The sequence below is a fragment of the Sapajus apella genome, unplaced genomic scaffold (genome assembly GCF_009761245.1).
Source record: "Sapajus apella isolate SASKATOON/1434 unplaced genomic scaffold, GSC_monkey_1.0 scaffold15, whole genome shotgun sequence".
NCBI lineage: Eukaryota > Metazoa > Chordata > Mammalia > Primates > Cebidae > Sapajus > Sapajus apella.
Window position 1 is genome coordinate 11,510,563 of NW_022436955.1, and position 24,003 is coordinate 11,534,565.

A 24,003-nucleotide genomic window follows, 5' to 3' on the forward strand; every position below is an offset into this window, starting at 1 on the left:
TTACAGCAGGAAAGGAAAGTCTTTATTCAGGGGGTGGGGGCTCTGGGCTGGTCATGACCATCGGGGACGCAGGGGGATCCTGGCGGTAGGCACCCAGCAGGATGGCATTGATGTGCTCCAGGGTCTGGTTGCTGAAGACCATGTTGAGGTGCTGTATCCCGTGCAGGGGCAGCAGGTGCACAGGCTGTGACTGGCGGCCCCGCCAGAGGCCACAGAGCTCAGTGCTGCGCGTGGCCACCGTGTCATCACCATCCTCATAGAGCTCACCCACAGGGTCTGTGTAGGGGAAGCCGTGGTCGTAGATATAAGTGCGGGGTGTGGGCAGGCCCACGCCGTAAAGACAGTATACTTCCACGCCAGGTGCTGGGAGACCTGCCAGGAGGTCACGTGACTGCAGCCACATGTACCAGCCTTCCTCAAAGTGGAGGTCTGCAAAGAAGCGCTGGAAGTCCCGGCCTGTGTAGTTGAAGCTGGGTGTGGAAATGAACACATGGTCCTCAGGCCATGCCATGCGAGAGGGAAACATCCAAGGGGAGGTCGTCGTTATGCGCTGCTCCTCTTTCAGCTTGATGCTGGACATGATGGGGATGCCCTGGTTGTCACCTGTGGATATGGAGCAAGGTGGGACAGGGAGCCAGTCCTGGCCCACAACCTGCTGATTGTAGATTCAGCCAGATACTCCATCTTGTCCCTGCCCAATCTAGACACAAACTCTAAGCTACAGACTTGAGCAGGCCTGATATTCAGTGATGCTCAATGTGGGCTTATTCAATGAGAAGCCCTGATGGCACCTCTGTTGGGTGGAGCTGTAGGGCTTCAAAAGGAGGGCAGGGGCAGGTGCCAAGGCTCACCCCTCTAATCCCAGCACTTAGGGAGGCTGAGGCAGGAGGACCACTTGAGGCCAGGAGTCCAAGACCAGTCTGGGCAACGTAGTGAGACCCTGTCTATACAAAATTAAAAAAAAAAAATCAGCTGGGCATAGTGGAGTGCACCTCTAGTCCTGGCTATGGAGGAGGCAAAGGCAGGACGATTGCTTGAGTCCAGGAATTTGAGGTTACAGTGAACTATGATTACGCCACTGCACTGTAGCCTGGGTGACAGGGTGAGACCCCAGCTTAAAAAATAAATAGGGCTGGGCGCAGTGGCTCATGCCTATAATCCCAGCACTTTGGGAGGCTGAGGCGGGCAGATGACTTGAGGTCAGAAGTTTGAGACTAGCCTGGCTAACATGGTGAATCCCTGTCTCTACTAAAAATACAAAAATTAACCAGGCATGGTGGCGCATGCATGTGATCCCAGATACTCATGAGGCTGAGGCAGGAGAATCACTTGAACCCGGGAAGCAGAGGTTGCAGTGAGCTGAGATTGTGCCACTGTACTGCAGCCTGGGCAACAGAGCGAGATTCCATCTCAAAATAAATAAACAAGTAAATATTTTTTAAAAGGGCAAGAGCCCAGCACAGTGGCTCACGCCTGTAATCCGACACTTTGGGAGGCTGAGACAGGAAGATCACAAGCTCAGGAGTTAGACCAGTCTGGGCAACACAGCAGCACCTCATCTCTACTAAAAAATAAAAATAAATTAGGTAGGTGTGGTGGTGCATGCCGATAGTCTCAGCTACCCAGGAGGCTGAGGCAGGAGGATTGCTTGAGCTAAGGAGATTAAGGTTGCAGCTATGATTGTGCCACTGCACACCAGCTTGGGTGACAGAGACCCTATCTTAAAAAAAGGCAGGTGGGGCTTCCTGAGGACTGGGGTGTGGGGATGGTGGGGGGTGTGGCACGGTGGGGATGTGTGGCACAGTGGGGGTGTGTGGGGATGCTGGGGGGGTGTGGGGACACTGGGGGGTGTGGGGATGCTGGGGGTGTGCTAGCTGTTCTCCCTTGGGCATGTGTCTCTCTGCTACTTGTGTGGCTTGTGCTGCAATGGGGGTCACAGAGTTGTGGTCCAGGAAGGGGGAAATGAGATGGTGTTTGATGTTTATTGGTGGTGTCTGATGAGTGTTTCTCTCTCCAGACTGTGAGCCAGCTCCCAGGGTACAGCGGGTAGGGAGTAGGTGGTAGCTGTGTCAGTGCTGGGCCCTGGTGCCACACCCTAGGGAAGGGCAGGCGGGGCTCTGAGGGTCTGGCCCTAGCTCTGGCAGATCCATCCTCAGTAAAGCACATCCCTGGGCAAAGGCACTCATGCAAGTGGAAGGCAGGCAAGGGCCAGGTAGGCAGGTTCTGGGGCTACAAGGAACAAACCTGGGGGCAGAGAGCTGGGGTTTTCTTCCTTTCAGTGTTCACTGCCCCTTTGCCATCACTGACACAGACTCTGGAAGGAGCCACCCTAATTGCTCAGGCCAGGGTCACTGCTCTGGGGGCCAGTGACAGCAAGCTTGCCGGTCCAGGGGTGGTAGACAACACCCCCAGAGGCCACTGTGAGCAGGAGCCGCAGTGAGGGCAGGGCCAGGATCAGCTTCGTCTCACCACCCTCCGCTCTTTGGGCCTAAGTGATCAAGGCCCTCTCACCTGAGGCCAAGACCAGCATGGGCTTGATGGAGCCACCCCAGGGAGCCCCAAGAGAGATGAAGCCATCGATGAAGCGGTCCTTCCAGGCCTGGGGCTGGCGCAGCAGGAAATAGAGCAAGTGTAGGCAGCCGAGGCTGTGGCCAATGAGGAAGACAGGCTTCCCATAGGCAGCATGCATCTCCTCCACCAGCCCAGAGAGCTTGTGGTAGTACTCCTCCTGCTGGCCTGAAGTGGGTGGAAGGGGTCAGGGCAGCTGGGGCGGGGCCACCTGTCCAGCCCCAAGCCTGTCCTCGGCAGAGACTCACCAGGCTCCAGCCGCCAATCATAGGGGGCAGCGCGCACGGTCTCATCCCGAACGTAGCCATTGTTGACGAGGTTCTGTACCAGCGTGTGCAGGTACCCTGTGGGGGAGGCAGCGGCACTGGGAGCTCGGGCCATGCCTGCTGCGGGCCAGCACCCCAGCCTGGAGCCCCGGCCCTGCCCTCTGACACACACCTGCCAGCTTGCTGCTGTCCAGATACTCCACAGAGTAGGTCTTGCCAAAGCCAGGGACACGGATCTGGACGCCAGGGGCGTTGGACACAAGGCCGGAGCTCCGGTTGTAGACAACCCTAGGGGTGAGGTGCCACTCAGCAGCCAGTAGCCAAGGGGCAGCATGTGGGGGCTGGGGTGGAGCACATGGCTATACCTGGTGTTATCGATCCAGCAGTCTACTCCGAGGGGTAGGAACATGTTAAGATCCAGCCAGATGGTGAAGAAGTCCTCTGTCTTGCGGTAGCACATCCAGTTCACCACATCTGGTTTGTCCAGCTTGGCTTCTAGCTGATTCCCCAGGCAGCCGGGCACTGTGAGCAGCGGCCCTCACTCTGGACTCTGGATTCTCCCCGTGACCCTTACCCCGGTCACCCCAGATGCTGCAGTGACCAGACCTGCCCCCCACCTCCCACTCTCTCAACCCCTCAACCCCCACGTACAAAGCACACTTACCCTCCCCTGCTCATATTCCCTCTCCCTGCTGTCCCCCTAGTAGCCAAAGCCCAGGCTTTCCCGAGGAAGGGAAGGTGCTGGGGTCAAGGCCACTGACCTCTCCCTCTACAGAGTAAACACCCATCCTGGCAAAACTCCTTTATTGCCAAAGTCCAAGGTGGGAACAGATAGGTCTAGGGGTGTGGGGGCTGGGCCTAGGAGGGCCGGGCATGGATGGGCCTTTCCTGCTCGCTGTCCCTAGGCTGGGCATCTTGTCTTTGGTGGGTGGGGGCCAAGGAAGGAGTGGTGGGGCTTGGCCCAAAGTCTGGTGTGGCTATGGCTGACCACAGCTTGTGATGCCCCAGCCAAAACCTCAGGCACACCCCATCCCCCACTCCGCCCCCCTGGGGTAGGCAACTGAGAGACAAAGCACTGGGGGAGAAGGGAGGGTCATTCCTCTACTGGACAAGCTTTTGGCCCCTCCCCACATTGAAGCAGGTACAGGGGCTTAAACAGGACAGAAGGGCTTTGGGTCAGCTGCTGGCGCAGTGCATCAGGGGCCTGGCGGGGGCTTACCGAGGATGACAGGCCGTGTGTGGTTACTGAGCTCAGCCTTGGGCGTGGTGTGCGGGGGGAAGAGCACATTGAAGAGCCAGAAGGGGGCGGCAGGAGGGAGCAGCAGCCCCAGCAGCAGCGGCACCCACTGCCATGGGGAGCCAGGCGGCCCCATTCCAGCCCTGGAGCCTACTGCCAGAGGAAGCAGCACTGGGCTGGCCTTATCTGGTGTGGGGGTGGGAGGGGCCCTAGGGCCAGTGGGAGGGACAGCCTGGCCAGTGGGGGTGGTGGTGGCCAGAGATTGCCGGAAAGGGGCACAGCCTCAGGGGCCGGCTCTAGGCCTGGAATCAGTTCCGCCTTCTTCTCTTGGCGCCAGGGGAAACAGAGCCGCAGCAGCGGGAGGCCCAGAATACACAATGTTTTATTGAAAAAGTCAGGCCTCAGCTCGCTGTTTCCATTCGGCTCAGCTTGGTGGGGGGCCCTGCCAGTAGTAGACTGAGCCAGATCTTCCTGCAGGCGGCTAGGCTGGACCCCCTCCCTGGCTACCCTTCCCTTCGTCTCTGATGGTGACGTCCAAACAATAAATATGCAATAAATAGCGCTCCTGGGCTGGGCTGGGCTGGGCCAGCTACCTTCAAACCCCACTCGGCCCCCACCAGTCTTCTCTGGCCAGGACAGGCCTACTGGGGTGCTAGATGGTAAAGTCCCCAAACCTCCCAGAGTCCCACAGGACCTCGGATCCATCTCCAGAGGCCCAGACCTCGTTTCCAAGGAGACCTAACAAAGCTGGGTCCAGGACAGGGCCAGGCAAGCAGAGCTGGCAGGTGGGTGCTGGGAGGAGGCTGTTACCCCAGACCACAGCTTGTGATATCCCAGCCGCGACCTCCACTCCGGGCCACGAGATGACACTGGGCTCAGGAGTAGATGGTGATGACTTCACGGCCACCACCGCGCACCAACAGCACTCGCTCAAGGCCCTCAGTCAGCACCTCGAGGAACTCCATGTCTGCAGGGCCTCGGGTCAAGGAGGCAGCACCAAGACCAAGAGGCAACCAGGCAACCACACCCACCCAGGGGTGCCTGGTAGAGGAGCTGCTGGCCTGACCTCCCACACTGTCTACCTCCCCACTGCCTGCCTCTCCACAAAGGGATACAGTTTTCGTCACCTTCACTGTTCTTGGGTGGGCCAGGCATGTTTAGCAGAACCAGGCGGGCATCGTGGGAGCGCGTGACAATGACTTCATTGAGCTTCACAGCGGTGTGCATACGCCGTACGTTGGATTGGTCCCTACATGTAGTGTAGCCAGTCACAGGTCACCATGAGCCACCCTGGCCCACCTAACACAACTTCTCTGCCCCACCCCACCTTTGCCCCTAGATTCCAGCGCAGCGGGGTCTGTTTTTGCTGCACTTACGGCTTAATATGCACCAGCTCCCGGAAATTGTCAGGGGTGTGGCTGGGGTCCCAGGGCTCAGTCATGTACTTGTCCCTGGTCCATGTCATCTGGATCTTATCAGCCCCCACTGCAGACTCATCTTCCTCGTCCGAGTACAGGCCCTCCAGCCGCAGGGCCGAGTGCCGGTCCTTGACCAGCTGGGCCTAGCGACAATCAAAGGAGGTAGCCTTGGTGCCATAGGAAAAGGGGGATGGCAGCATGACTGACCCAATGTGACCACCCTGCTTCCAGGAAATGGGCACTGGCTTGGGTGGGGCTGTGCTGAGTCATTCTGATTCCTCTGGACCCACCATAGGGTCTCCAAAGGCCTGACCCTGCCACCCACCCTGGCTTGAACCAAGAAGGGCACTGACTTCTCGTTCTCGCTCAGTCTTCGTCAGTCTCATCTGTCGCAGCATCTGTGACCGCTGCTCCATCATCAGCGTCCGCTCGTAGGTATATGCAGAGATGTCACTGTTATGCTGGGGACAAGGTAGGCTGTGAAGACCCAGTTGCATGGGACATGGTATCCAGGGGCCAGGGCAGGGCAGGGGGCTCACCATCTCTACCACCTCCACCTCGGCCTCAAGACGCAGATGGTACAGGAAGACAGCCAGGTCCTTCTTCATCTGGATGCTGTTGTCGTCCATCTGGGCCACTGTGAAGATGCGCATCCGGCACTTCCTCCAGACCTGAGGCAAGGGACCGGGTGGGCGGTTTGGTCAGAGCTTCTCCAAGGGCCCAGCCCCTCTCACCCAACCCCACCCCCGGCCCACCTTATGCTGGCGCAGCAGGAAAGGCAGAAGCATGAGCATGCCACCATCATGCACGATCCACCACACGTCTATGTGACCCTCCATGTAGCGCTCATGGTTGCTGGGGTAGAAAGCAATGTTCTTGGGCACGAGCAGGGCCAGGTGGGCAGCTGTGGTACAGCGCACGGTGTCTGGGGAGGACAGGCACAGTTGACCACCAACCTGTGGCCCTTTGGCCACTGCCACCTCACTTCACCCCTGCCCACCAGTCCCAGCCCAGGCCTCAGGCCCTCACACACCAATGAAGGTCTTCCAGGCACGGGGGTCCTCGCTCTGTCGCCAGCCGTAGGGCCAGCCCAGCACGACGGAGTTATGCCGCATGCCGCCTAGCCCACAGGACTGGATGAGGTGGGCCAGCCCCTCCCGTACCTTGCTGGCCACCACCACCTGGCAGAAACCCTTCACCTTCTCAATCTCCATCATGTTCTTGATTGTCTGTGGGGAACATACCCGGGGCCGAGGGGAGGCCATCAGCTTCCCTTCTGCTGGGCTCCCTCCTAAGGCCCTTCGGGAACAAAACGACTTTGGGGTGGAGGGGGGCCTGGGGGCAACAAGCTGCTCACCCGGAGGCCAAGTTTTCAAGATGGGACTGCCAGCTACCCCTTGTGCCAGCTCTCAGGTACAGCAGTGCTGGCTGCCCCGCCAGCCACCCTGGGCAAGATTGGGCCCCTCCCCTTCATGCCAGGTGCAATCCAGACCCCTATAGTCCAGTTCAGCTCTCATCCCCCGAAACAGGCACCTGCTCAGCGGCCTGGGCCTCGCCATAGCTCTCCAAGAAGCTGCCCTGGATAACAGAGCCAACAATGGTCAGGCCCTTGCCGGCCTTGAGCTGGGAGGCAAAGGTGAGGAGCCGTGGATACTTCACATGCAGGTCCTCGTCGAGCTTCAGCAGTACCAGCAGCTGCGGCCTGTGGTGGCCAGGTGCGGGGAGCCTGAGACCAGGGCTGGCCTTTCCAGGGAGCCCCTCCTCTTCTTCCCTTCTCGGGTCATGGTCCCTGTGGGTTTGGGTAGCATGGCCCAGGAGGGTGCCCCTAGCAGCCCAGGACAGGGAACCCAGACTGGGAAGGGGAGCTGGCACCTCTCAACCCTCTGTCCCTGACAGTGTCCCTTAAGAACCTGTGTTCCCTGGCCAGGGTCTGGTGGGAACTCACCGCCAGTTCTTGGTGTGAGGAGGCCCCTCTTCAAGCCGCAGCAGTGCATAGCGGGCAGCGCTCAGGGACAGGCCTCGGATCCCGTCGCCCCACTCCTTCTCAGCCCTGCAGATTCCACAGCAGCTGGTGAGCCCCAGGTGCCGCCCAGGGGATTCTGTCTATGTGGATGCGAGGTGGAGGTGTTCTGCCCTCCAAGACCACCCAGGGGCCCTGAGTCATATTCCTGAGTCCTGGCATCCACAGTGACCCAGCTCCCTACCCACTCCCACATCAGACCACCTGCTTGGCTGGGCCCCCTCAAGGCTGTGCAGACTGTAGGCATAGGCCAGGTGGCAGCCGTTTACTCACCCTTGGTACTCGATGTACTTGTAGATCATGCCGGCGATGAGCATGGCCACCAGGGCATAGTACCAGGAGGAGACGAACATAAGGGCCAGGCAGAGGCTCATGCCCAGGAAGGACAGCGCCCTGGGCCAGAGGGGAGGGCAGAATCAGGGCAGGACCAGGAGGGTCCCAGGGAACAGCCTGGCCCATGTCCTGGCGGCTCTGTCACATCCCAGGTCATATACTGGGTGGGAGACAGGTCCAGCTCCCCCAGCCCCATAATCTCCCTCCCCACAGTATTTCATCAAGAGCTACCTGCCCAGGAAGCCCAAGCCTCATCCAGAATGAGGCTCCTGGCCTCCCCAAGGCCTCCCATGTCAGAGGCGTGGCTCACCAGTGATAGTACTTGAACCGGGGCCGCCAGTTGGGGGTCCTCAACAGGGTCTGCACCGCACAGGCCAGGTTCACGAACAGGTAGCACATCAGAAAGAACCTGCGGCACAGGGGGTGGTTGGCACAGAGCAGCCTCCTCGGCAGCCAGGGATTTGATGTCAGGCTGGGCCTGGCCCAGAAATGGGGCGTGACCCACCCTGCCTGGCTCGGCCAGCTCTTCTCAACCTCATTGCCCCCACTTCCATGGTCTGAGGCGATGAAACTATGCTGGGGGTGTCCTTGGAGCCAGATCACTGAGGATGGGTGAGGGTTCGCCCATGGAGGAGGTGGGAAGGGGAGTAACGGGGTAGAGCTGAAGAGGGTGGTGCTGGGTGGCGGGAAGAGCTCTGCCTGGAGACTCTGGGCCACACTTGGGACTCTGGCCTGGGCAACTAGCTAGATGAGGGGCTGCCAGGCATGAAGGGGAGGATGGAGGATGAAGCGGACCATTTGAATGCACCCAGTCAGACACTTAAGAGACCATGCGGTGGGTATGGGAGTCTGAGGCGCGGGCAGGGCCGGCTGTGTGAGCCCTCTGGGTGGGCAGCTGAGGATGGGTGCACAGGAAGGCAGGAGAACCCACATGGGGCATGTCAGGGGGCAGGGGCTCCCATGAGGGGGAGATGGTATGAGTCCCTTCAGGCGCTGCCAGCAGGAGGCCTGAGATAAAGGCTGAGATGTAGCCTCTGGCTTGGGCATGAGGGGTCACTACCCAAGACGGCTATGGCCAGTTTCAGCTGTGCACTTATGTGAGGGGCAGGGATGGGGTAGGGGAATGAGAGGATGCTGGCTCCAGCAGGCCTGGCTGTAGCTAGGGCAGAGGCTGCTCAGGGAGACAGGGCCCTGCCAGGTCTGCAGGCTGAGGGGGCAGGGAAGGGGAGGCCGTTCATAACCACACAAGCAAGAAGGAGCATTGGTCACAGAGCAGGGTGGGCGAGGACCCCAGACTAGGTAGAGGTGAACACTGCAACCAAACAGGCGCTGCCTCGGGGACCCTGGGAGTCTCCATGTGCTGGCCACTCCCTGCAATCCACTGGCACGCAGAATTGCCTGGCTGATTCTAGAATGTTAAAAGCAAATGACTTTGAAATGGATGGGCTGGGCACGGTGGCTCACATCTGTAATCCCAGCACTTTGGGAGAGCAAGGCCAGTGGATCCCCTGACATCAGGAGTTCGACACCAGCCTGGCCAAGATGATGAAACCCCATCTCTACTAAAAATACAAAAAATTAGTTGGGCATGGTGGCAGGCGCCTGTAGCCCCAGCTACTCGGGAGTCTGAGGTAGGAGAGTTGCTTGAACCCTGGAGGCGGAGGTTGCAGTGAGCCAAGATTGCACTCCAGCCTGGGCAACAAAAGCAAAACTCCGTCTCAAAAACAAAACAAAACAAAACAAAACAAAACAAAACAAAACCAAACAAACAAAAAAAAACAGATGGAGGGGGCAGTAGTGGCTTCATGGAGGTATGAGGGATGTGGTGCTCGCCCTGTCATGGGGGAGGTCTCCTGGCCACCTGCTCTGGGGGCTCTCTCATGGATGTGTGAACCTGTTGGTCACTTTATAGCTTTGGCATAGGTGCCAACCTGCTCCTAAATGCAGGGGTGGGCTGAGCCATGCCAGGCCACATCTCCCAGCTGCGCCCCAACACCAGACACAGCCATGGGGAGGTGCTGGGTTTCAGGGAGCCTTTCCCAGACCATCCCTCTGCCCTGCCCAGCCCCAGCTCACATGGATAGGATGGGGGCCACCATGTCAAGGGAGGCGATGAGGATGCCCAGCTCGGCGATGAGTGCTGTCAGGAGGAGTGCCCATGTGGGTTCACCATTCACCTTCCCGTGGCCAAACACCTGCATGCATCAGGAAAGAAGCTGGTCCTGTCATCCCCATTCCACACGTTGGGCCCCAGGACCCAGCCTGGCCTCCTTCACTCCCACAGCCCTCCTCGGGGGATCAGGCTACCCCTGTGCCTATCCACGTGAGTGTCACCAGTCACCCTGACTCCACCTTGCCAAGCCTCTCTCCTTTAGATGAGTCTTAAACAGGCCATGAAGATTCTGGGTCTAGACAACTCCAGGCCCAGGACAGTGCCAGGCCCAGGACAGTTCTCAGTAGTTCCTCTGGACAGTGCCTGGCCCAGGGGTTACTGAAGGCAGGACGTCCTATCTCTGTGTTCCCTATCTCTCTCCCCAGCCGGGCGAGGGCCCGGGAGCAGCCAGGCCCTGGGGGAGTGCAGAGGGGCTCACCCGGAGGAAGGGGATGATGTTGTCCTTGGCAATGGCCTGCAACAGGCGTGGTGCCCCCGTGAGGCTCTGGAGGCCAGCGCCACAGGTTGAAAAGAAGGAGCCGATGACGATGACCCAGGGTGAAGGCCAGGACAGTGTGCCCACCACCAAGTTCCTGCTGACACCATCCCCGTACCTGCAGGGGCCACCAGAGTGAAGGATGTTAGGGTTCCAGAAGGACGGCACAGACCACCAAGGGCAGCCAGCAGCCTAAGGACCACCCATGGGGTTGGGGCCTGGTGTAAGGGCAGGCCAAAGCTGAGCTGCTGCTACAGGGAGGGTCCCAGCTCACTCACTTGTCCCGGAGAACCACACCCTCGATGCAGGCGCCAAAGAGAACCACACTGCTGAAGTCTGCAGCGGCGTCAAGGAAAGCTCGGCCTCTGCCACTCCACGGTCCCCAAACAGGACCACGTGACTCCACCCCAGCCATAGACCACTGGGATATCTACAGCTGGGGATCTCATGGTGTATGTGTGTGTGTGTGTGTGTGTGTGTGTGTGTGTGTGTGTGTGTGAGTGTGTTTGTGTGTGTGCATGAGAAGGGGAGCTATATGAGTGTGTGGGGTGTCTGTGCATGCCACCTGGTGACTTACACAGGCCAAGTGCCTTCTGTCCTCCACCCCACCTGCCCCAGGCCTGGGAAAGGATACACACGAGGGAAGTTGTAATGATGGCCAGAATGGTCCCTACTGGGATGGACTTCTGGGCATCACGGAGGTCCCCAGAGCGGTTTGAGCCAGCCATGATGCCTCCAAAAACAGATGAGACTCCCTCAGGGGATCACTGGGATTGGGGACAGGGCTGGGTGGGTGGGCAGGCGGGGCTCACCTGTTACAGAAGGGAAGAAGATGCCGACCAGCACGGTGAAGGATGTGGCGATGTCAGCCACCACATACAGAGGCAAGCTCTCCTTCAGGCTCGGGGCATCTGCAGAGGGCAGCCCATGCTTCTCCACGATGTCACCCTTTTCCAGGTAGGCGCTCCACAGGTTTTCTGCAGGGGGAGCCGCGTCACCACCACAGCCACCCCCCACTACCCTGGGCAGTTTGGGGCAGGCTAGCCGGCGGCTGCAGATGCAGGGAAGCTTTAGGGACTCAGGGGACAGCTTCAGCCCACGGACTACAGCTCCAGCCACAGGGCTTCCCTGACCACAGGGAAGGAGCTGCCCGGCCAAAAGTCAACAGAAAAAGGTGGCTGAACCACCATCACCCAGAGCCCCCCATTGCCTGCCTCGCAGACAGAGGCCCTTTATGGATCCTGTGGGAACGTCCCCAGGCAGGTTCAGGGGCTGGTGGCTGGGAAAGACGGGTGACTGCAGGCCTGGGACGCTGGCCAGACAGGCTCTGCTCACCCCAAACTCGGCTGCCAGGAGCCAGGCTGAGAGGACACTGCTGGGCTGGGAAGGCAGCCAGTCCTGCCCCCATTCCCAAGCTGGCCACACAAGGACAGCTCTGTGCTCTGAGCCCCTGCTCAGCCTGTGGGCTCAAGAGCAGGAGGACAGGAGGGTGGACCCACCTTGGAGCACACCAGCAGCTGCCCCGGGGATGCCAGGGATCTCGGTCACATTGTTAACCAGGAAGTAGGGGTCACAGGAGTCGGTGGTAAGGTTGGGGCTATGACAGAAGAAACTCCATAGCTGGGTGGCCACTGTCTCGTTGTCCACCACAGCTGTCTTGGCACAGACATCAAACTGGTCCCGGGACAGGGTCCTGTTGCCCAGCATGCATACCCTGTGAGGGACAGAAGCATTGGCACCTGCTCAGCTCAAGGTCCCAGCCTGTGCCCACCCTGCAGTCTCTGCAATCTGGGGCATCAAAGGCTGGTTACATGGGAGGGATGTCCATGCAATGCCCAGATAAATTCCTGGGTTACTTACGGAAACACGGGAGGGTCAAAAATAGACTTGATGCCCCCAGCATAGATGGAGAGGATGGAGATGATCACACAGGCCAGGAAGAGCGAGGCAAATTTGTTCACATACTTGACCCCCACAAACACCACCAGGGTCATGAAGATCAGGAAAATGGTCCCATACACACGCATATTGTTCAAAGTGGCACTCGACGTGTCATGAGCACCCGTTGGGTAAAAAATGGCAGCTGGTGGGGCAATGTAGGTCTGAAATAAGAAGATAGGTAAGGAGGGTTTTCTCTTATTTGGAAAGTGAAACTCATTATTTTGGTTTTTTTTTTAAGAGTACCTGAAAGAGGCCAGGTGCAGTGGCTCACACCTGTAATCCCAGCAATTTGGAAGGATAAAGTGGGTGGATCACTTAAGGTAAGGAGTTCATGACCAGCCTGGCTAACATGGAGAAACCCCGTCTTTACTAAAAATACAAAAATTAGCTGGGCATGATGGTGCATGCCTGTAATTGTTAGCTACTTGGGAGATTGAGGCAGGAGAATTGCTTGAGCCCAGGAAGCGGAGGTTGCAGTGAGCAGAGATCACACCACTGCACTCTAGCCTGGGTGCCAGAGGGAGATTCTGTCTCAAAAAATTAAAAAATAGGCTGGGTGCAGTGGCTCACGCTTGTAATCCCAGCACTCTGGGAGGTCAACGCGGTGGATCACTTGAGGTCAGGAGTTCAAAACCAGACTGGCCAACATGGTGAAACCCTGTCTCTACTAAAAATACAAAAATTAGGCTGGCAGTAGTCTTGCACACCTGTAATCCCAGATACCAGGGAAGCTGAGGCAGGAGAATCACTTCAGCCTCAGTGGCGGTGGTTGCGATGAGCACAGATCACACCACTGCACTCCAGTCTGGGCGACAGAGTGAGACCCTGTCTCAAAAAATGAATAGGCCTGGTGTGTGGCTCACACCTGTAATCCCAGCACTGTGGGAGGCTGAGGCAGGCAGACTGCCTGAGCTCAGGAGTTGAGACCACCCTGGGCAACATGGTGAAACCTTGTCTTTACTAAAATGTAAAAACTTAGCTGGACATGGTGGGGTGCACCTATAATCCCAGCTACTTAGGAGAGTGAGGCAGGAGGATCGCTTGAACCCAGGAGGCAGAGGTTGCAGTGAGCTGTGATTGCACAACTGCACTCCAGCTTAGGCAACAGAGTGAGACTCAGTCTCAAAAAAAAAAAAAGAAAGAGAAAAAATAAGAGTACCTAAAAGAAGCCAGTCAAAAAAGGCAACATATTGTATGATTCTGTTTATATGAAATGTCCAGAATAGGCAAATCCCAAGGCAGAAAGCAGATTCGTGGTTGCCGGGGCTGGCGGGGAATGGAGAGTGACTGGTAATGGGGGTTCTTGGGGTGATGAAAATGTTCTGAAATGGACTGCACAACTCTGTGAATATACTATAAAACACTGAATTGTACACTTTCGATGGTATGTAAATTGGCATGGGCATTGCATGGTATGTAAATTTTATGTTAATAAAGCTGTTATTTGAAAACAAGCAAACAAAAGGGATCCAGACATAGATGCCAACCTGAATCATTAAATAGCAAAGTGGAACAGTTTAAGCAACAAAATAAATAATGATAGTATTGGTTTACAACCCAAGAATAAAGTAAATATCCAGAAGTCCATACAGATATAATGACGTGGCTGAATAAATAAATAGAAGGGACAAATCCCAAATAACAAATGTAGAAGGAATATGAGAAATGAAAACAAACCAAAATCCCCCAAAATCAGAAGATCCAGGTACAGGATCCATGCTGCAGGTAGAGGACCTGGAGGCAAGAACAACTAGGCAGCCCCTCTAAGTATCTCGTACTCTCTAGATCCCCAGGGGCGGACACCTGTCACCCTGTGCCTCCCGCAGCTCCTCTTCCTCTTCTCCCACTGCTGCGGCAGTTCAGTGGGGAATGAGAAGCTGAGGCTGAGACAGCTCCCATGGGGCTCACGGAGGGAGCACTGACCTCCAGCAGGGTCCTGTGGCTGCTTACCCTGATTGAAGGATGAGAAGCTGGATCTGAAGTGCCCTGGGACAGGTCCCTGGGGGACACAGAGCTGGCCAGAGCCCACACAAGCTCAGAAGGAAGTCTGCATCACCATCAAGATCTGTCACTGAGCCAAATACAAGTTCATGGAACCCTTGCCATGGATGCGATGGTACCCAGGTGGATGGAACATCCAGGGCCGAGGTGAAGGCAGCTAGGCCTCTTCCCTGCCTGGCCCAAACTGGCATGGAAGCGAAAGGAAGACTGCCCTGAGCAAAGGTCTTTGTCTCTCAAAGAGGCCTCCTACTTTATAACGCCCAGACCTTGGCCAGAGGTGAGGGGGAATAAACAGCCTGGGCCTCTGTTTGGAGTCCAAAGGGACTGTTTGGACATGACCAGAGTTGGCCAGGGCTCAGCCTGACTCACCAGCAGGATCTCGATGGCCCCCAGGATGTACATGGCTGCTGCGAATGTCGTTCCCAGGTAGAAGCACAGGCCCACAGCACCTCCAAATTCTGGCCCCAGTGAGCGGGAGATCATGAAATAGGAGCCCCCAGCTACAGCAGAGAAAGGAAAGTATGCACAGGTCAAGGCTGGTTCTTCTTCAAGGGGTTTCCCTGTAACAAGCCCTCACAACCACCCAGAGGGACAAGGACTGCTTTTCCCATTTATGGATGCATAGAAGGGCTGGGAGACCTGCAGGGCGGGTAAGCAGCCAGGCTGGCATTTGATCCTATCCCCATGTGACTCGAATGTCCAGTATGGCCCAGGGAAATGACTGCTTTGCTGGGGCAGTTCTAGTCTGCAGCAGTGGCTGAGTGGCCACTGTCCTCCAACTCCCTGCATGCGATCCACGGCCTCCTCCGGCTGGGTATGTCCCATCTCAGCCCACCTCACCCTTCTGAGGCCTGTGCCTTTGTTAGTCTGACCCCTCCAGACCACAGCAGGGACTGTGTCTCATCCAATCTTTTGCCCCTAAGGCCCAGCACAGGGCCTGCCACGAGTGTCCAGGGCTTCTGCCCAGAGTCTCTGCTTCTATCAAAGCCTAACACCCTTGCAAGGCTCAGAGAGTCATCACTGGGCCCCAGGGTGACAAGCACAGGGAGACAGGAGTCGTCTCATGTTGCTGGTTGTATTTGCTGCTGACACAATGTCTCTGGTGAAAATCTGGGAACAGGGATCAAGAAGTTCTTATAAAGAGTCAGTCTTTGTTTTGTCAGTTACCAGGAAAAAAAAAAAAGGGTCAGTCTTGGCCAGGCACATAGTGGCTCATGCCTGTAGTCCCAGCATTTTGGGAGGCTGGGGTAAGTGGATTGCTTGAGCTCAGGAGTTCCAGACCAGTCTGGGCAACAAGGTGAGACCCGTCTCTACTAAAATAAGGAAATTATAAAAATATAAATTAAAAAAAAAAAGGCCAGGCATGGTGGCTCACGTCTATAATACAAGCACTTTGGGAGGCGGAGGCAGGCAGATTGCTTGAGCTCAGGAGTTTGTGACCAGCCTGGGCAACACGGTGAAACCCCATATCTACTAAAATACAAAAAATTAGCTGGGTGTGGTGGCCTACGCCTGTAGTCCTAGCTACATGGGAGGCTGAGGCAGGAGGAGAATGGCTTGAACCCAGGAGGTGGAGGCTGCAGTGAGCCAAGATCATGCCACTGCACTCTAGCTTGGCGACAGAGAGAGACTCTATCTCAACAAAAAAAAAAAAAAAAAAAAAAAAAGTCAGCTGGGCACAGTGGCTTGCGCCTATAATCTCAGCACTTTGGGAGGCCGAAGCAGGCAGGTCACTTGAGGTCAGGAGTTCGAGACCAGCCTGGCCAACATGGTGAAACCTTGTCTCTACTAAAAATACAAAACTTAGCTGAGCGTGGTGGTGCATGGCTGTAATCCCAGCTACTCTGGAGGCTGAGGCAGGAGATTCGATTGAACCCTGAGCTGAGATCGTACCACTGCACTTCAGCCTGGGCAACAGAGACTCTGTTTCAAAATAAAATAAATAAATAAATAAAAAGTCTTTTTCATGCTGTAATCCATCTCCAGGACCCTCTCCTAAGGGAACTGCTGGGGCATGAACAAAGATTCATGTTCAAGGATATTCATGACAACAAGGTACACCTTGGTGAAAAAGTGGAACCCACAGGCTAGAGAATAATCACATTAATTAGGTTATGGTGTACCATAGAGAAAGAATCCCGTTTTCAAAAAACCATTTTTGGAAGGGTGCAGCAGTTCACATCTGTAATCCCAGTACTCTGAGAGGCAGAGGTGGGTGGATCACTTAAGGTCAGGAGTTCAAGACCATCCTGCCCAACGTGGTGAAACCCTGTCTCTACTAACAATACAAAAATGTGGTAGGCACCTGTAATCCCAGCTACTCTGGATGCTGAGGCATCAACATCCCTTAGAATTGCTTAAACTGCTGACCGAGGTGGCTCACGCCTGTAATCCCATCACTTTGGGAGGCCAAGGCAGGCGGATCACCTGAGGTCAGGAGTTCGAGACCAGCCTGACCAATGTGGAGAAACCCCATCTCTACTAAAAATACAAAATTAGCCATGCGTAATAGCACATGCCTGTGATCCCAGCTACTTGGGAGGGTGAGGCAGGAGAATTGCTTGAACCTGGGAGATGGAGGTTGCGGTGAGCCGAGATCAAGCCATTGCACTCCAGCCTAGGCAACAAGAGTGAAACTCCATCTCAAAAAAAGAAGAAAGAAAGGAAAAAAGAATTGTTTAAATCTGGGAAGCAGAGGTTGCAGTGAGCTGAGATCATGCCACTACAGTCCAGCCTGGGTGACAGAGCAAGACTCTGTCTCAGAAAAAAAAAACAAAAACCAAAAATCAAAAAACCATTTTCAACACTTGGGAAACATACACACACATGTATACACGTAAACATATACACATACATGCATATGTATATATACCACACATATACTTTTGGGAAATACAGATATATACATGTAATTTACATAGAGTGTGCATGTGCAATATTTCATAAGACCCTAAGACCTATATATATCAAAAGGCAAATAGTAATGATCTCAGGATTGTGGGATTATGGGTGCTCTTGATTTTCCATTCTACACTTTTCTGCACTTTCAAATCCTCTTATGGTAAACATACATTGCCCTTTCTTCTTGGTATTGCTTTTATACTAACAAAAACCCAACAGCACTCTCCAACTCTGTCAAGCAGGGATGCTCCTAAGTGGACACTGTCCTAGCATCAGGGACTAGGACCCCACTACAGAACTGCTTGGGGCAGGGTTGAGCTATGGGGGTTCCCAGGCAGGTCAAGGCAGAGTCTGGGCCCTTTTCTCCTCCACCAGGCCTTGGGTTGTGCTCACTGACCTGGAACCACACCATTGGTGGCGATGGCGCTCATGGAGATGGCCGTCAGCAGGGTCTGTGGGAAGGAGGGCCGGGGTGAGCGGCTCAGCTGGGTGGGCTCTGTGGGGACAGCCGTGACCCATGCCCAGCCCACCCCAGCCACACCAGGACACTCACACAGCAGCAGCAGATGAGCACGATGAGGAGGGCCTGCAGCACACCGGCCGTGCCCACCATCCAGGTCAGCCGTAGGAAGAGGATAACCCCGAAGATATTCTGCAGGCAGGGCAGGTACACCCCCATGAGGGTGCCCATGCTGGGCGCCTGTGCAGACATGAAGGGAGGGGGTGAACAGAGCATCAGAGGGATGAACCATGGAGGGTCAGCCCTCGTCACTCAGCAGCCCCCTTCCCCAGTGGGGCCTCAGGGAACACAGTAGTTAGGCATGACAGCCAGGATGTCGCTACTGACTTACATATAGGAAGACAGTTGGATCTTGGAAGGTGTAAAACCTGATTCTTTTTAAAACCCCACAGTAAGCTTTGGAAACTTAACTCTCTCTCAAGGTACTGCCTTCTTCCCTTCTCTCTCCTGTTAAACTTTTAGAAAGAGGGGTTTGTCTCACATCTCCACCTTCTCACCTAGCAGGCCCTAAGTCACATAAGCCAAAGTCCAAGAAGTTGACCCTGGCCCTCCCTCTCCTCAACCCAACTACAGTCCTGGTAGACATCAACTCCTACCCAGTCTGTCTCCCTACTGCCCTGATATCAGCCTGCTTTGTCCCAGCCTTAGTCCCTTGAACCTGGGGCACCTGGGTGGTGCCCTCCTGAGCCTGTCAACCTCTCCACACTCCAGCCCACTCTGCTGCTAGGGTAGGTCTCTGAAAGCAAGTCCAATCTCATCGCCCATGCTGAAAACCCTCTGTGTTGTCTTGTAATCCAGTGTACAGTCCAGACTCCTTGGCTTGGGCCACCAGATGTGTCCCATCACCTCTTTTATTAGCCCCAGTCCCTGACCACATGGGTTCCTCAGATTCTGCAAACCTGAGAATGTGCTGGACTCTGCCTGGGAGAGTCAGCCCTGCCTCACAGCTTGACAAACTCCTCTACAGTGAGACTTTCAGGAGGTTTAACTGTTTTTGTTGTTGGTGGTGGTTTGTTTTTAAGTGGAGTTTCTTTTTTTTTTTTTTTAAGACAGGGTTTCACCATGTTGGTCAGGCTGGTCTTGAACTCCCGACCTCAGGTGATCCACCTGCCTTGGCCTCCCGAAGTGCTGGGATTACAGGCGTGAGCCACTGTGCCCGGCTTCAGGAGGTTTAACTGTCAACCTCTGCCAGGAAGATGTCCCCAGGTTGCCGGAGGTAGCGTCAGTCCTCCCTTCTACATTCTTTAGGCATCTGATATTCCCTACCACAGTGGTTACTACGGGTCATGGTAACAGACTGTACTTGTTATGTTTTGTGACCATATTAGGGCAGACTTGGCTTGTTTATGGTTCTATCACCAGCAGGACCTGCAGGTACCCAAAAGGTGCTTCTGAACCCAGTGAGTGGTGCTTTGGAAGCCCCTGGGACATCCTGTTGGAAAAATCCTACAGGGAAAGTACTCAGGCTGTAGGGCAGGTGAGGAAGATCTAATGTACAAATCCAGGCAGGTTTTCTCATCTCAGAACAAAGTAGGGGCCAGCCAGGAGGCCAGGGCAGAGGCTGAGAGCACACAGGCTGGCTGACATCTTCTTGAGACACTGGACCCCCAAGAGCGCAGCCTTCGCAGTGATACCGACAGCTTCCACCGGAGCCCCAGCAAAGCCTCCTCACTGAGCCAAAGGACTGGATTAGTGAAAATCATTCAGGGAGAGGGTACACGGAAGCCCCCGAAGACAGTGCCAGTGCTGCCCTGAAGCTAGAGAGAAAAGAACTCCATGGCCGTGATCCTGTCTAGCTCAGTCACCTTAGACAAGCTCCTTAATGCCCCTCCTGAAGGGTCCTGGCCTGGGGCAGGACCTGTGAGCCACCTAAAGGACTTGAGAAGAGCCTCAGCAAAAACAAATGGCTCCTCAACCATTTGTTTGAGGAGCAGTGCAGGGGATGGATCCCTCTTTTCTGGGCTTTGTCTGAGCCCTTCTCAGAGGATGCCACCCACCGAATAGTGTCAGCAAGAGCTCCCAGTCCCACCCCCATCCCAGGCTGAGTCACTCTGAGAAAAGGGCAGTGTGGGAAAGGGCAGGGCGGGCCGGAAATGCTTTCTGCATCCCCAAATAACCTCTGGCAGCCTCAGGAGGTCATCAGGCTGGAACTGGAGCTGGAGCAGCTACTGGGGAGAGGCTGCTTTGGGTCTTGGAGTGGTCTGGTCGGAGACCCACCCTTCCTGCTTCAAGCTTTCCTTTCCCAAGGCCCCTGCTCAGGGCTGCCCTGGGTGAGGACCACAGCTTAGCAGCCCCAGATCCCTAGCTTCCTACTGACTCCTTAAAGACTTAGCCAGGCTCATCCTTCTTCCATGAAAAAAACCACTGGAGCTAGGACACCCAGCCACCCTCTCTCCTCCTTACCCTGAGGCCAGGTAAGCTGAATAAGCTAAGCATCCTCACGGGTTCCATTGGGCCAAGGAAGGATGGGCCTTCTCCGGCCCAGGCATCCCTCCCAAACTCCTGCTGAGATGTGCACCAGCCTTTCTTAGGGGGCCTCTTCATTCCCAGCCACCAGCCCCCTGGCTTGGCCTGAAGGGACAGGGATGAGGCTGTGACCTAAGGATCCCATCACCCACTGTGGGCAGCACTCTCAGATGCTGAGACACCCCTGCAGTGCTGGACAGAGATAGCCAGACGTTAATTAGGGTTCTCTGCTGTCTAGTCCAGAACATGCCAACAAAATCACACGTGGCTGGACAGGGTCAGGGTCAGGTCTGTGCCACCTCAAGGTATCAGCTGCCCTCTCTGAAGTGTGGGCTGGTTTGCCTCCCTGAAGGGCAAGGTCAGAGGCACGCTTCAGCAGGGTCTACCGTCTCTGCTGGCCCCACCCCAGCAAGCCCCAAATCTCTGGAGCAGGTGAGGCTGGAGGCCTGGCTTATCCCAGCCAGGAGCTCCTTCTGCTTGTGCTGACCTCCAAGAATACTAAAGCCAGTGCCAGACCTCAGCTCCTCCCCAAACACCACTGCTTTCCAAACCTCAGGGAGTTAGTATGTAGAGAGGGAAGGTCCCTTACCTCCAAACCAAAAATGTACAAAAATCCCCAGCCCTCAGCTATACTGAGTTCCATGACACAGAGGAGCCAGGCTAAACAGTCACCCTAAAGAGAGGAGGGCTGAAGGGCCAGAGAACTGGATTTGTGACCAAAAAGAAGGACAGGGAAGCCTCACAAGGCAGCAGCAGGCTCCGATCCATGTACTCGTCCCCCAACCCTGGCATTCAAGGAACCCAGGGGGTCGTTGGAGGGTTCTGCCAATGGAGCCTCAGGCCAACACTGCGAGTGGCAGGAGGGTTTGTGCCTTGCTCTAGATTGTATGGCCTCCAAGAGACAACCTGGTTCCTGGCTCCGAGGGTAACACCCTTAGCCACCCTCACACAATGTCATTGATCTGGCATTTTGCATAGTTACATATCCCACAAATCTGTCTCCCATAAAATCCACAAACCCATCTTCCAGCATTACACAGTGATCTTGTCTCACTGAGTCACCTTAGACAAGTTCCCTAATGTCCCTGACCCTGCCTCCTCATCCGAAAAGCAAGGACAATAGTAGCATCAGGTCTCAGTTTTGTTGTGCGGATGACATGTGAGAACCCAGGCTCACTGCCTGCTGTGGCGCCTCACAAACAGTAAGGGCTGAGTACAGGCAGCTGTGGCTCCCACTGTCATTACTGAGGGCCTCCCTGGCTCTCTGCCTCTGGGGAGATTCTCATTAGCTTGCTTCTTGAAGCCTCCTGAGCCAAGGCATTCAGTGCCCATCCTCCCTGCTCACCATGCTTCGCACCCACTTCCCATGGGGTGCTCACCACCATGTGGGGAAACAGCCAATTCTATGGTGTTTTGTCTGTCTTCTCAGGTATGGCCCCTCTGCTGCCCCAACCAGCTCACCTCGGCTGCCCTCCGGCGGGTGCCCTCCCCACTCTCAGCCTCCTCATGCTCCTTGGCGCCTTGGGTGAGGTTGGTGTAGCTGACAAGCTTGCCCAGAAGAGATGATACCTTTGGGCGGATGTCCAGTTCTTCCTGTAAACAGAGCCACAGGGCAAGATGGCATTGGGCCAAGCAGGCGCCAGTTGTGTGTAGCCAGCTGCCTGGTCCCTGGCCCTGTTCCAAGCCCTGAGGCAGGCCTGGGCCTGATCCCAGTTCTTCCCTGGGGAAGCCCAAACCATCCAACTGAGCAGGTGTGGGCACCACACCTCAGCACGTGGCACTCAAAGGCCCAGCCCCGTGGCTGCTTTTCTCTGCTTCACCTTGGCTGCAATCTCTGCCAGCCCATTTGTGAAAACTACCTGCCTCAGGGGAGAGAGGGCGGGCAGAACACGACTGGCAGGTGGGCAATGGCATACTTATCTTGCCTGCTCTGCCTGGTGATCTCCCAGCTATGGCTGCATCTCCAGGACTCACATCTACCCTCCCCACAAAAACGCCACCCTAGTCACCTCAGGGACCCAAAGAGGGCAAAAGAACAATGTCTGGGACAAGTGAAGTCTCTTGTCTGCCCAAACCCTCATCTCCCTGGAGGGTCTTCCCTGATCCCAGTCCTGCAAGTACCCACATCAATTGCAGAGATGGGATCCTGACCTTTCAGCCCATCCTCAGGTAGGGCTGGGCCAAGGCCTTCACTGCAGAACCTTGCTGCTTTCCCAGGTTAGGAGGCCTCCCAAGGCTCAGGCTCCCCAGCCCCCCCAGTGTCTAGGTGATGATCCCTCCTCCTGCAGCCTTCTCAGTGCTGTGCCTCCACCTTTCGCCTGCCCACATTTAGCCTTTCCCACTCTGTCAGCTCCCTTCTGACCTACCCACAGGGAATAGTTGCTTTGGCCTGAGAAGGACAGATGAGGGCCCTTTGGGGCATGTGGAAAATGAGGAGGCTCAGCTGGATGCTGTGGCTCACAGTGGTAATTCCAGCACTTTGAAAGTCCGAGGGAAGAGGATCGATAGAGGTCAGGAGTTCAAGAACAGCCTGGCCAACATGGTGAAACCCTGTCTCTACTAAAAATACAAAAAGTAGCCAGGCGTGGTGGTGGGCACCTGTAATCCCAGCTACTTGGGAGGCTGAGACAGGAGAATCAGAGCTTTGGAGGTGGAGATTGCAATGAGCCAAGTTCGTGTCACTGCACTCCAGCCCAGCCTGGGGTGAAGAGTGAGACTCTGTCTCAAAACAAAACAAAAAAAAAAAAAAAAAAGAGAGAGAGAGAGAGATTGAGGAGTCTCCATTATTTAGCCATGCAGTGGCTGAATGTGTGGGTCAGAGTTTAAGAGCTTAAAGGAGCTTAAACCACATCTTAAATCCAAATCTCACTGCTTAGCATGAGTCTGAAAAAGATAACACTTAAGTACAGAGACAAATATTTGAGAATCTTTCCAGAGAGGGATACCCTAAAGCTGCAAATGTAGAAGTGGGAGCAGATCCAGTGGAAAGGACCAGGCCTCAGTGAACTAGAAGGGGACAGAGTTGGAAGAACCAACCAAGAAAGACAAGGAAGAATCCATGGGAGAGCGAAGAACCACAGACTTGGAGAAGAACCAGGAGTGGAGGGAAGAGGAGAAATCCTGAGTTGGGAAATCCTGAACTGGTGTTTCCTTGCTGAGGGGTTGTAAGGAAGTCAGAGGTGAACAGCCCTGGAGGCAGCAATGGGGGTGGGGTTGTCAGTAGCCTCTGGGAAGGCAGCTTCAACTAAAAGGGCCAAGGGAACTGCAGCCTAGCTGCCATGAGAACCCGGAAGACAACAAGAGACAAGAGGAGTGAGACAGAGAAGCCCAAGTGTCCAGCCTGCCTGCTTAGCTAAAGGCCCTGTCTGCCAAACCTGTGGCCCAAAATGGCTTCTCAGCTACCTCAAACAGTGCCAGGTTCCTGTCATAGTAGTCACTTCCTCTGGAAGCCTCCAAGGGAGAAAGAAAAGGGCTGCTCTCTCTGTGGTTGCCATGTCCTGTGAAGAGAGAGGAACAATCATAGCCTGCTTCCTGAGTCCGCAGCCCGTGCCCCTTCCCAGGCGGCCAGTCTCCAAAACATCATCACTGTAAAGTACTTTGGAGCTGCAGTGCTACCAGGTTGGAACTCAGTTTCCACAAAGCACTCTGCCAGCGCCCTTGAAGGGCTAGAGATAGCCAGGGTGT

The 24,003-nt window shown here is 55.5% G+C and overlaps 2 protein-coding genes across 8 annotated transcripts in view; both read right to left on the reverse strand.

The window, feature by feature from the left end:
* Positions 1-4,475, reverse strand: LCAT (lecithin-cholesterol acyltransferase). 2 transcript variants are annotated; one of them, XM_032283790.1, is made up of 6 exons: positions 4,054-4,475; positions 3,200-3,356; positions 3,007-3,122; positions 2,817-2,912; positions 2,512-2,736; positions 1-603 (listed from the first exon to the last, which is right to left on the reverse strand). In XM_032283790.1, the coding sequence occupies exons 1-6, from the start codon at positions 4,205-4,207 to the stop codon at positions 23-25; spliced, it is 1,329 nt and encodes a 442-aa protein (XP_032139681.1). In that variant the 5' UTR covers positions 4,208-4,475; the 3' UTR covers positions 1-22. The 2 variants fall into 2 exon arrangements, with proteins under 2 accessions (XP_032139681.1, XP_032139682.1); XM_032283791.1 differs by having other exon boundaries at positions 3,200-3,333; positions 4,054-4,260.
* The window catches only part of SLC12A4 (solute carrier family 12 member 4), a 24,736-nt gene continuing 5,167 nt past the window's right edge, over positions 4,435-24,003 (reverse strand). For 2 of the 6 annotated variants that reach the window (XM_032283784.1, XM_032283789.1), the window contains exons 2-24: positions 23,722-23,816; positions 21,781-21,912; positions 17,887-18,033; positions 17,731-17,785; positions 14,802-14,932; positions 12,351-12,592; positions 11,990-12,204; positions 11,303-11,467; positions 11,125-11,223; positions 10,769-10,826; positions 10,434-10,608; positions 9,919-10,037; positions 8,153-8,251; positions 7,783-7,902; positions 7,435-7,539; positions 7,023-7,191; positions 6,523-6,718; positions 6,245-6,414; positions 6,029-6,160; positions 5,843-5,950; positions 5,448-5,632; positions 5,187-5,320; positions 4,436-5,038 (exon numbers count right to left, since the gene is read on the reverse strand). In XM_032283784.1, the coding sequence (XP_032139675.1) occupies positions 4,947-5,038; positions 5,187-5,320; positions 5,448-5,632; positions 5,843-5,950; positions 6,029-6,160; positions 6,245-6,414; positions 6,523-6,718; positions 7,023-7,191; positions 7,435-7,539; positions 7,783-7,902; positions 8,153-8,251; positions 9,919-10,037; positions 10,434-10,608; positions 10,769-10,826; positions 11,125-11,223; positions 11,303-11,467; positions 11,990-12,204; positions 12,351-12,592; positions 14,802-14,932; positions 17,731-17,785; positions 17,887-18,033; positions 21,781-21,912; positions 23,722-23,816 (3,143 nt within the window). In that variant the 3' untranslated portion in view covers positions 4,436-4,946. The other 4 variants (XM_032283783.1, XM_032283786.1, XM_032283787.1 and 1 more) reach the window with 4 other exon arrangements.